Source organism: Geotrypetes seraphini, chromosome 6 (genome assembly GCF_902459505.1).
Source record: "Geotrypetes seraphini chromosome 6, aGeoSer1.1, whole genome shotgun sequence".
Taxonomy (NCBI): domain Eukaryota; kingdom Metazoa; phylum Chordata; class Amphibia; order Gymnophiona; family Dermophiidae; genus Geotrypetes; species Geotrypetes seraphini.
Window position 1 is genome coordinate 66277863 of NC_047089.1, and position 11786 is coordinate 66289648.

General features: G+C 43.1%; 1 protein-coding gene across 1 annotated transcript; it reads left to right on the forward strand.

Moving 5' to 3' along the window:
* Positions 1-3211: 3211 nt before the first annotated feature.
* LOC117362779 (40S ribosomal protein S17-like) lies at positions 3212-3676 on the forward strand. The gene has a single exon (XM_033949730.1). It carries the CDS (start codon positions 3246-3248, stop codon positions 3651-3653), a length of 408 nt encoding a protein of 135 aa, XP_033805621.1. The 5' UTR covers positions 3212-3245; the 3' UTR covers positions 3654-3676.
* Positions 3677-11786: the final 8110 nt, after the last annotated feature.

The window sequence follows — 11786 nt, forward strand, 5'->3', positions numbered from 1 at the left end:
ACCCCCTTTTTCTTCTCAACAAACAGCACTGCAATCGGCTCTCTTTTGAAAGCAAAGAAAAAACAGCACACATTATCAGCACTTAAAAAGAGAATAAACAGATACAAACCTTAACATTCAGCTTCCCTCATTGCAAAATGGAGGTCTTCAGTTGCACAAAACTGACCTCATTGTGACCTCATCAATCTGCACCTTCAAAGTAGTATGCCACAATTAAAAGATGTGCTGGGTGTAGAACTCACAACCTCTGGATGTTAGGAGCACAGGCTCCTAACACATAGAGCTACAGCTGCTTCTACTTAGGTCCATCTCACCACCCTTTCATATCATACTTGACTGAGCTGCTTATGCTCATTAGCTATCATATCTGGATGAACTCAAATAAGTTTAAGCAAAGGAATGCCTAAAGATTTGGAAGGTTTTCAAGTAGAAAACAAATATCAAATATGTATTAAAGAATTGCAGCACAAATGATGCTGATCGGTAAGGGCAAAAAAACCACCACTTTTCCGGGTATGACGCCTAAACGGAACAGTTTACTTACAGTCATATATCCATTAGTACAGTGCTTAGAATGAAGATTAGCGTGTGAGAAAAATGGAGCTCCACCTCACATGCATTCAAGCACACTTGGGAATATGGGTTTGGGGCTCAGTGAAAGCAGCGCTTTTAACCATTGAGCTACCACTCTTTTGTCTCAGCCTACTATGACATTATAGCTAAACTCCTTTTCCCTTAGCACTTCACTAAGATATGATATGACAAGGGAGCCAGAGACATTGTAGCTCAGTGAGGAAAGGCACTCTACCAATCTTCTGGGCTTTGAGGGTTCAAATCCCAGCCTGTATTTTACTTGTGGCATATCTACCTTCCAGGTGCACCTTGATGATGCTTTCCACTTCTTATAGGAGTTGAATATAACATTACTGTACAACTTTGCTGTGTAGCAGAAGAATAAACTTTTCCCCCTTCCATGCTAAGAATTTGAGTTCAACTCATCTTATATTTCTCCTTTTAAACATGGCATACTTTGTTAGTTTTTATCATGGTAAAGTATACATTTCTGAAATCGTGAAGAAACAATAATATACAACTGCAGTGTTTTGTCTCCTAGCAGAATTAACTGCCTATAAGAAGCGGTATAAGCAAATCCAAACTGCTATAAGCACAAGAAAGCATTTCTAGCTTAACACGGTAATGCTCTTGTTCCGACCTCTGAAACTCCCCAGTTCGACTCCCACCTTTGCTCATTTTAATAAAGTCCTAGTTTTTTCCTATTAGCTCTTATAACAGGGTCTACATGGTGGACTTTGCCATTTGTAAGGTACACATTTCCCTTTCCAGGCAAACCTATTTTCAACTTACCATGGCTCGGACATCCTAAGCAGTGATGAGAGGAAACCTTTCCTCTGACAGTAAGATGACATTTGTGGATCACCTGGTTAATGTACTCTATTACGCCTTGTCCATCTTCTCAAGCACCCTGGTTCAAATCCCATCCTCACCTTCACTTTTGTTTCCTTGCATCCTAACAGTTCTCAGAAGTGGTGGAATTTGCTGTTTCTCCTCAGCATTCTGCAGCCACAGGTGCATGAGATACTTTCATTTGCTCCCAACTACAAGCCATTCTAGTAGGAATGTGTTTCTTTTGATGCAATATAGGCATTGGCCAACAGCTATGAGTTAAATCAAACTTCAGAGGGCTTGGACAGGTGTTGAAGAATGATCCAGTTAGGGGGGGATGTTTTTGGTGGGGGGAGGGTGTTCAGCATGAGAGAGAACAGATTGCATTAAATATTAGACAATGGCTGCACATAATAAAAGCTGAAGCAAAATATTGATATGTAAAGGCAAGGCTAAAGAGTTACCAGGTGTCCTGGCTGAGAAATGAATATAAACTATTTGCTAACCTTACTCAAGACTTGAACCCCCTGATGTATGGAAGATGAAAAGCAATGCCTTAAGGCATAGAGCTATAGAGGTAACTTTGTTTAGAACATAGAGCTTCGTATCAAAGCTTAGAGATGTGAAGGAAATGACTACAACGTCACTACAGCTGTATATGGCAACACGACATCCAATGGACATCCAATTAGATTTGAATCCTAATGGTTCCTATGACGTCAGCCGCTACTTAGGCGTGCTTAGTATATAGAAAGCTTTGGCACAGCCATTTTTCCTATGTAAGACCCCCCTCATGTGAGTTGGTGTTTGTGGTGTTCCATTTCCTCAATGATGAAACTTTGTGCTATGACTTGCCTGTTCTCCTTTATACTCCCTTCTGCCTTTGACACTCCTCCTCACCCCCATTATCTGTATTTCTTTAGTTTATGGATTTTTCTGGGTGTTGGTGTGAGGGATTGTTGAGGACTTAGGTTTTGTGTTAAGTGTGGAGGGGAATCAATTGTTAGGGAAAAGAAGGGGCCAGGCCAGGTTACACACAGATGCCCACACCCACCACTCTCCCTGCTTTCATAATGTCATGGTCTGCTCCACCTCCATTTTCCATATCTGCAACTCTCCATGCAAGAAATTCGATTTCTGTTTTGGAGCCATGTTGCAAGGTGAAGACATCTTTTCAGGCTACTTGTACAACACGTTCAAACACACCCCCATAGGACAGCCAATGAGGTGTGATGGGCATGGTTAGGAAGCGGGACAAGCAACTGCACCCGAACGGCGCCCAATAGGCATAGAGAAAGTTTTCCCGCCCTGCTGACGTCAGACGCTACATAGGCGTGCATGGGTATAAGAAGGTCCAGGTGAGCAGTGTTTCCTTTCTATTCTGTCCTATTGCTTATGCAGATGTTTGAGACTTTACTCTGTTTTAGTCTTTTACATTTTTTTTCCTATCTCTGCCTCCCATTTCTCTCTATTCCACAGAGCCATTAACAAGCTACATGTCATTCTAATATGTTGTTTTATCTTTTCTAGAAGCAGCTCAGATAGTAAGTCCAGGTGAGAATGATATTTTGTAAGCTACTTAGGTGTCCTTATGATAGAACTAAAGAAACCAACCAGCAAAAACTGACTTCTCTTTATGGGCTTTCATTGTGTGCTATTGTTTATAATAGTTATTTTATTTCTGATATCTCCTACTCTCCATTCCACAGGGCTGACAAAAATGACTGAGAAGACTGATAAAGACCATGCTGGTAGAAATTTTGCTGGTAGAAAAATGGATATGGCAGCTTTATATCGTCCCTCCCAGAATCCTTTGCTCTCTTCCACCGGCCTTGTCCAACATGGGACGTGTGAGGACAAAGACTGTGAAAAAGGCCGCCCGGGTCATCATAGAAAAGTACTACACCCGGCTAGGAAATGACTTCCACACCAAGAAGCGTGTTTGTGAGGAGATCGCTATCATCCCTAGCAAGAAACTGCGCAACAAAATCGCTGGCTATGTTACTCATCTGATGAAACGTATCCAGAGAGGCCCAGTCAGAGGCATCTCCATCAAACTGCAGGAAGAAGAACGAGAGAGACGGGATAACTACGTCCCAGAGGTCTCTGCCCTGGACCAGGAGATCATTGAAGTTGATCCAGACACCAAGGAGATGCTGAAGCTGCTGGACTTTGGCAGCCTGTCCAACCTGCAGGTCACACAGCCAACTGTGGGAATGAACTTTAAAACGCCCAGGGGAGGTGTTTGAATCACCTTGTACTATACTGTGTTCAATAAACTTGGCTATAAAACCCAAAAAAAAAAAAAAAAAAGAAAAATGGATATGTAACTAAAATGGATGTGTTCATACATCTGAAAGGGTTAAAGTTAATTCTTTGTAGAATCAAATTACAGGCAAGTTAAAATCAGGTGAGGAATGGTTCTGTGTACTAACTCATTGATAAGAATAGGTTGGGTGTGTTGGGGGGGGGGGGGAAACACTGCCATTCAGTGGACATCCAATCAGTGTACATGGTTCAGGTGGAAAACTCCTAATGAGTGCCTAATGGCTGCCATTTTAAATAAGGAGTCTAAAGGTATGTTAGCACCTCTGTTACTTCTAGGTGTGTGCTCTGCCACAACTTCAGTGTTTAATTTTGGAGACATAGGTCTTTGTTAACAGTTTCTCTTTATTCTTCATTTCAGATTAACTATGCTCATCACCTATGTGTTTGCCAGAGAGAGACCAGACGAGCAGCTCAGCACACCAGCTTGCACCTAGCCAAACAGTTGTAGGTGAGAATGATATATGGTAACCTTTATTTGCTTACTCTACTATTCTTCATTTGAGTCACTCTTCTGATGAGTGAAATAAATGTTCACAAAGCTAACATGTTTCACACTTCTATTGTTCTCTTCACACAGGTATCCTTGATGACTTTCAGGAACAATAGTAAATTGATAATGTTGGCCTCATAGAACACCATGGCACGCGTTCCTGCTGTTATATGCACACAAACTTTTTGTTTTCAGTTAGTCTATTCCCTCACATGAGTTCTAAACAGTAGCAGTGGAGGATTACAGGTGATATTAACCCACACCATCAGCGAGTTAAGGCTATTGCTTTAACAACTATACCATGGTGACATCTAAGCAGCTCAACATAAATGAGGTTAACACATTGCTTCAGGGAAGGGAGGACAGATATGGACCTTGGGGGTTGAACCCCCTGTTTGTGAACCTTGTGTAAACCAGCTTCTCCTCTTTTCTGTTTTCAGGTGTCTTAGACAGGCAACTGCAGTATTGTCAGATGGAGTTTTGTATTACTGAGAGCAGTGCAGCTGTGAGCATCTTTGTGGTTTCCACACCTGCTTAACCAAAATAGTGCAGCTCAAGAACCAGGAGGATAGATTGAGGTATCTGGCCTTTACTTCCATCACCTTCCGTGAAAGGAAGAAAAACCCACATGTCTCATTTGGATTCTCCTGGTGTGGAGCCAACTCTTACTAGCAGTAATCCTATTCCTCAACAACAAATCTACCACAGTGACTTATATTCTCTTCCTTATGTAGCCATTTACTTTGGAACAGGGACTGGCTTACTTTGCACATCATAGCTGAGATGTCGTCATCTACCTACAGTTGCATATACCCTTGCATTCACTTGCTTCTTTCCTAGATTCTGCAATGATTTGACATCAGAGTGGCTAGCAGGTAATAGAATGAATGACAGACCCCAATAAAGATTGTCAAACTTTCTATATGTCACCTTGTTGTTATATTGAAAAGGGCCCATTCAGCAGTCCCTCCTGGACCCCTATCTACCTTGGACTCTGTCCACTAAACTGCTGATGCTACAAGGTTAAAACCACACAGGAAAGTTTAAACTATAAACAATTTTTTTATTCAAATATAAAACTTTTAAAAATTTAAACTTTTGAAAAAAATAACTATTTACATAACACATAACGCAGGGAAAGAGGGTGGGTGCCCCCCAAGAGCAGCTTGAGCTACCTCAGGCGAGGGGGGCGGAAGAGGTGCAGTTATTGAGAGGGTGTATGGCTGCTGGCACCATGCCCTCTTTCGGCTACCAGCCGCAAGAGGGCATGTTCCATCCTCTCAACACACCCTCTCAATACCTGCACCTCCTCCAAGAGGGCAGAGTAGGGCTCCATCTCCCTGCCCGCCCCCTCCTGAGGCTGGTCGGGCTGCTCCTGGGGGGGAACAGCAAGGAAAGGGGGTGGGATGGGATCAGGAACAGGAAGGGCAGGAGAGTGAGGGGAAGGGCTATGGGTGGGGGAAGGAGAAGGTCCAACAGGGGATGGTGGTGGGGGTCCAGGGGGCAGTGGTGGGGCAGGCGGTGGGGGTCCAGGGGGTAGTGGTGGGGCAGGCAGTCCAGGGGGCAGTGGTGGGGCAGGCGGTGTGGGTGGTCCTGAGGGCTGCCAGGGAGAATAATCCCCCTCCTCCTCCTCCTCTTCCTCTTCCCTCTCCTCTTCCTCCTCCTCCTCCGCAGAGGACCAGGGTGGGGCTCCCTCCATTAGTTGCGGTGCCTCCTGAGGGGGTGCCTGCGCTGCTGCTTGACAAGAGAGAAATAGGATACAGTCAGATATGTCCACAACACTTTTGAACATGACATTGTTTACTACGTTATTTTCTTCAAATGCTAATAACAGGATGCAAAGCACCTACTCCACTGTAAACATCAAAATGTAGCGTAAGTAAGTGAGGCAAGTAGAACACCATAAAGCCATTGTGACATGATATCACAATAGCAGCTTTACTGCAGATTTTATGATTACGAATGGTTTACAGCTACTCAAGCATTTTCATCTATTTATTCTGGTAGGCTGATCACAAAGAAACACACGCTGGACTCATTACTCACCGGCTTCAGCGCGCAATTCCTCCCTCATCCCCTCAAGGAAGGCCAGCTCCTGGCGCCTCAGCAGCCGCCCCCTTTTCCTGAGATCCTCAACCTGGATAATAGAGAGAGAGAGAGAAAGAACAGAGAGGGAGGGATATGATGAGTGCCATCTAGCACTGTGGCATAACATGTTTACTTAAGTATTGACCTCTATAAGCACATAAAAATGGAGTATGCTGCCCTCCAAGAGCCCCTATCCGCTTTGCTGCCTGCCTCCACCCCCTTCTGCCACATGTTTTACATGTTATTCACGTACTCCAGCATTTTCCCCTTTCTATGCTGGAGGCATCGCTATCTCTCTACTGTACCTGGGACAGTGTGTGTGTGTGTGTGGGGGGGGGGGTTTGAGGTGATATGGGCAGCATCACAAGGAGGAGTGTGGGATTGAACTCACAACCCCAGGGTGCTGAGGCTGTAGCCTATCAGCACTGCCCCACATTACAGCATGTCCTGGTGAGCTTACAATCATGCAGCAGGGGCAATAAAATAGTTTGGTCAGAAGGAGCAGCGTGGCTTGAAACCTCTGACGTCAGGGTACTGATGCTGTCACTTTAAACGTCATGCCACTATCTCCCTAGACCAGCAGATTGATACAGGAAAGTTGTAGGTATTTGAAATGACATAGCAGCACTTTAATATATTTGTTTTCCTTTGGCAAAGTTGATTTCAAGATGTTTCTATTACAAATGCGATGTTCATGACCCAAAAATTAGTTGTGTGCATGTTGTGAATGGAATAGATACCTTATAGGAGCTGAATTTGTCATTTAAAATCCTACTACTGCTCCTTTGGGATGTGCTTTAATTTCAGTATTCAATGTAAAAGATTTATTATGCACAATTGTAGTTTTTAAAAGGAATCAAGATTTACCCACAATAACATGACCAATTTGATTGAGACAGGTTTCCATAATCATTACATGATTATTTGTGAGGGCCTGACTTGGAATACTTACTTCCCTGGGACATGAGTCTCTTCTGTTATACCGCCGGGTCAGGCGGGTCCAGGAGTTCCTGAACTGCAAGTATGACCTGCGGTGGCCAGGCATCACAAAATAATGATGCTCCCAGGGGAGAAACAGCCTGGCCAAGAGTCTGGTGTCAGCTGTAGAAAAGTTTGGCTGTCTCCTGGCAGCCATTTTAGGAGAAATAACTGCGTATGAAGAACGGGTGATTCTATGACGTCACAACGCAAAAAAACGCGATGACGTTTTTGTGCCGCTTGGGCGTGCTTGCAGCGACCACTCCGCGCTACATCAACACTGTTGATTACATCCTAAACCACGCCGATATCGCTGTTATACAAAAAAGTATAGCAGAACGCTTAGAAGCTTACCATGTAAACCTAATGAAACTTCACCTCCCCCAAACACAATGACAAGTTATAAATTAAATAAATGAAGATTGGGAAGTGAGGTTCACATATTTTAGCTTAGCTATGCATGTTTGGGTGGGTGGAAAAAAAAAGAATATTATGTCTTTGATAACCTTAGTCAGGACTTGAACCCCTGACCTTTGGAAGATACATGCGGTGCTTTTAAGCACTGAGCTATGTTGGGGATTTGGGAATGGGAATCTCCAGAAATGACTTTAGGTACAAGCTTAGAAGCTTACCATGTAAACCTAATGAAATTTCACCTCCCCCCCATGTATTTAGGTTCACACGATCTACATTTGAACAAACACAATGACAAGTTATAAATTAAATAAAATGAAGATTGGGAAGTGAGGTTCACATATTTTAGCTTAGCTATGCATGTTTGGGTGGGTGGAAAAAAAAAAGAATATTATGTTTTTGGTAACCTTAGTCAGGACTTGAACCCCTGACCTTTGGAAGATACATGCAGTGCTTTTAAGCACTGAGCTATGTTGGGGACTTGGGAATGGGAGTCTCCAGAAATGGCTTTAGGTACAAGCTTTGACAAGGGGTAATCATTGCAAGTATCTACAGGTGTATTTGATCTGAGAACACCCAATGAACGTCCAAAACGATTTCAAAATTCTAACGGCTTCTATGACGTCAGACGCTACTTTATGGTTAGGGTTAGGGCTAGAGTTAAGTAGCTCAATGAGTAAACGCGCTGTACCAATCATCCATAGGTTGTGAGTTCAACTCCCGGCTTGTCTTTTACTTGATTATAACATGAGGGGTTTATGCTGCAGGAGTGTGTTGTTGGGGTGTTGCAGGGGTGTCTAGGATGACAGAGAATAGTCACTTGCATTTTCAACAATGCATTTGAATTTCTTAAGACGAAACCTTAGTGAGCCGGGGGAGGAAGGTCACCGCAGTCTCGCGCCTCAGATGAAAAGGTTAATTTTTTAGGGACTGTGTAAGCTGATCTGGGACAGTCTTCAGCGACTCGGAGCCCTCCTCCCGGCTGGGCAGAAGGAGGAGGCTTTGGCGGTGGTGGTTTTGGTGGTGAGTGAGGGCGGGAGGGGGGAGTCGCCTGGCTGCTGCATCTGCACTCCTGCTGGCCACAGACCTACTGATCACAGAGCAGAGATCACAGAAGCACGCAGGTATGTGCGCATGCGCGGCTAGGGTTTTATTATATAGGATATACACCTATCGCATCTCATTTTCATCACAAACACATTAGCGAGACTATACACAATACATTACAAAGTTGAGCTTGGGTTTGATAAAATAAACAGCATAATTTTGACTCTGTATTACATTTATTGAACCATACTTAAGAATATGGGTGTTGCATCCATGACAACGGTGCTTTACACCATTGAGCTACCAGTCTTTTGCCTCAACTGACTGTGATATGATAGCTAAGTAGAGTATACTTTAGCACATAACTAAGGTATGCTATGACAGGAGAACCAGAGACACAGATGTAGGTCAGTGAGTAAAAGCACTATATCGATCATCTGTAGGTTGTGAGTTCAACTCCCAGCTTGTCTTTTACTTGTGGCATATCTACCTTCCAGGTGCACCTTGATGATGTCACAATGAGGTCAGCATTGTGCTGCTGGCTACTTCCTCTTCCTGTGAACTAGAAGCCACATTCAGGTCTAATCTGTGTTTTGATTCTGTTTCTAAGTTGGGCCAGTGTAAGTTATGGGATTTACCTTTGTTCTGAAGAATGAGCTGATTGTAGCAATGTTTTAAGACCAGGAGAGTGTTCTTTCGAGCAAGATATCACTTCTAAACTATCCTCTCTGAAATAATGTCTCTGGGAAATCGAGAGAAAGCTTATTGGATGACTTAGGGTGCCTTTCCTGCCAGTCTTTGTGGAACTTAAACAAAGTTTATAAGAAGTCTATATGGTGTTCAAAGTCCTATCCTTTCCACTTCTAATAGGAGGTGAGTATGACATTCCTGTACAGCTTTCTGTGTAGCATACATCTACCGGTTCCCACCTTCCATACTGATAATGTAAGTTCAACACCCACTCGATACGTTTCATCTTCTAGTTCTCCTTTGAAACATAACATATTTTTTTTCCTTGTATTAATGGTAAACTGTACAATTCTGATATCCTAGAGGAAAAAGATACAACACAGCAGTGTTCTCTGTCTGCCATTCCCTACCTCACTGATATTGCTAGATCAACTAATATATAGTTTACAAAATGGTATACTGTGTTTTGGTTATCCTTTTCATCATCCTATACTTACAATGCTGAATGAGTGATAATAAAGAGTATAAAAAAAAGTATAATCTAAAAAAAAAAAAAATCGTAACCACGTCTATCACGGGTCCATTGGAGACGTCTTAATGACGTTTCAGAAACCTGCGTCTATCTTGCGCCAAGCGGTTCTAGAGACGTCTACCGTACGCCTACGTACCGTTTGATTGACACTTGTGTTTGCCGGACGTCTAAAGCACGCCGAAGTTAGACGTACTAATAGAGAATTTACCCCTGAGTGTTTGTGGTCATTGTTTTCCAGCTATCTTTCAGTGGTAAACTCATTTTTTGTATAGGTTTATGTTTAGTTTCACTTCCTGTTACCTTGCTAAGAAGTGAGTTGCTAATATTGTTTATGTTGCTGTCTTTACTACCATCACATCTTATCTTTTGCTGTGGATGGCCTCCATAATTGTATTTCATACATACACCACCCCCATCTTCTAGTTTAAATGCCTAGAAATGTATTGTCTAAATTTCCCAGCAAGGATTCTTTTTCCTGTATAGTAAGATGTAACCCATCATTACAATATAATCTCTTGTGTTTTCACGTATTTCCCCATCCACCTATGTACCTAAAGCCTTCTTGATGACACCAGGCTTTGAGTCACCTATTGAAGTCCTCTGTGTTTTTTACTCTTTCCTCTCCCTTTCCATATGTGGGCAGTACTTCTGAAAAAGCAACAGGTTTTCAATGATGATTCACAAGCGGCTATTCTATGCAAAATAAAAAAAAGATTTGCTACAGTTTCTGATGATCCAAGAATAAAAACAATATTAATGAAAATGGTTTAATGGTTACTGAACTGTGTTAGACTATAATTTTATTGACACTACCAATAACTGTCCTAATAACTGCTGCCACTCTGACTAGAAAGTTTCAAAAAAATTCTTGAAGAATAAGACCCTTCTCCATATCACATTTGACTTCTACTTGGATCTTTTGGAGGTATGGGCCCAGCCCAAGGCATCTGATATCCTTGGGCAACTCCTACTCCGGAGAAGTTATGACCTGAAACATGGCATATGACAGCAGCAGACAAGGCACATCTAGTCCCTAGTGAAGAAGATACGTGGCTCTGTCCTAGAAACTGAGACCTGTTCTCTTACATTCCGGATGGATTCCAAGGTTGAGAGGGAAAAGCAACTTTAACTTAACAAGAGATGGACTAAAAAGCCCCTATTAGCACCAAGGCTAAATATATACAAAGATGCTAGCAGAGTTGTGTCCCAGTGTCACCAAGCTCCCGAAAAGCTTTCTGCGCTGCAAGTGTCGAGTTGTTGGTCAGGTTATTTGTTTCCAGATGAATAACAACACCAGTGAGTATGCACAGATGCCCAAGACCCTGTGTCAGAGTAAGGCAGAGATGGGAAGCCACTGAACACGTTGGAGGAGAAGGGGGAGAAGCTGGACATAGACACGTCGATTGCTGTGAATGCTGCTGTCCCAGAATTGTGCTGCCCTAGGCAGGTACCTAGTCTGCCTAGTGGTTGGGCCAGCTCTAGAATGAGCTATGACAAACTTTTTCCCACCTGCCTTTTATTTCCCCATGATGCATGGGAAAAAAAGGGCTAGAGATATCTGTCACTGCTATGGGATCCCTGCCTCTTGCCTCTCTCTTCCCCTGCATTTGAAATCACTGAAACTGCTAGACATTGTTTCTTTTATCCCCCCTGCTCCCAACTCGGCAAACTCTTCTCCAAAGGAATCCTGCTCCTATCCAGGTCTTTGCAGAGCTGCCATCTTGCCCAGTTCCAGGAGGGAGGTGTTTTTGGTTAGACCTGGTTTTGCACTTACACTCCAAATCCACGGTGGTTTTGGTAGCTTCTGATTCTACC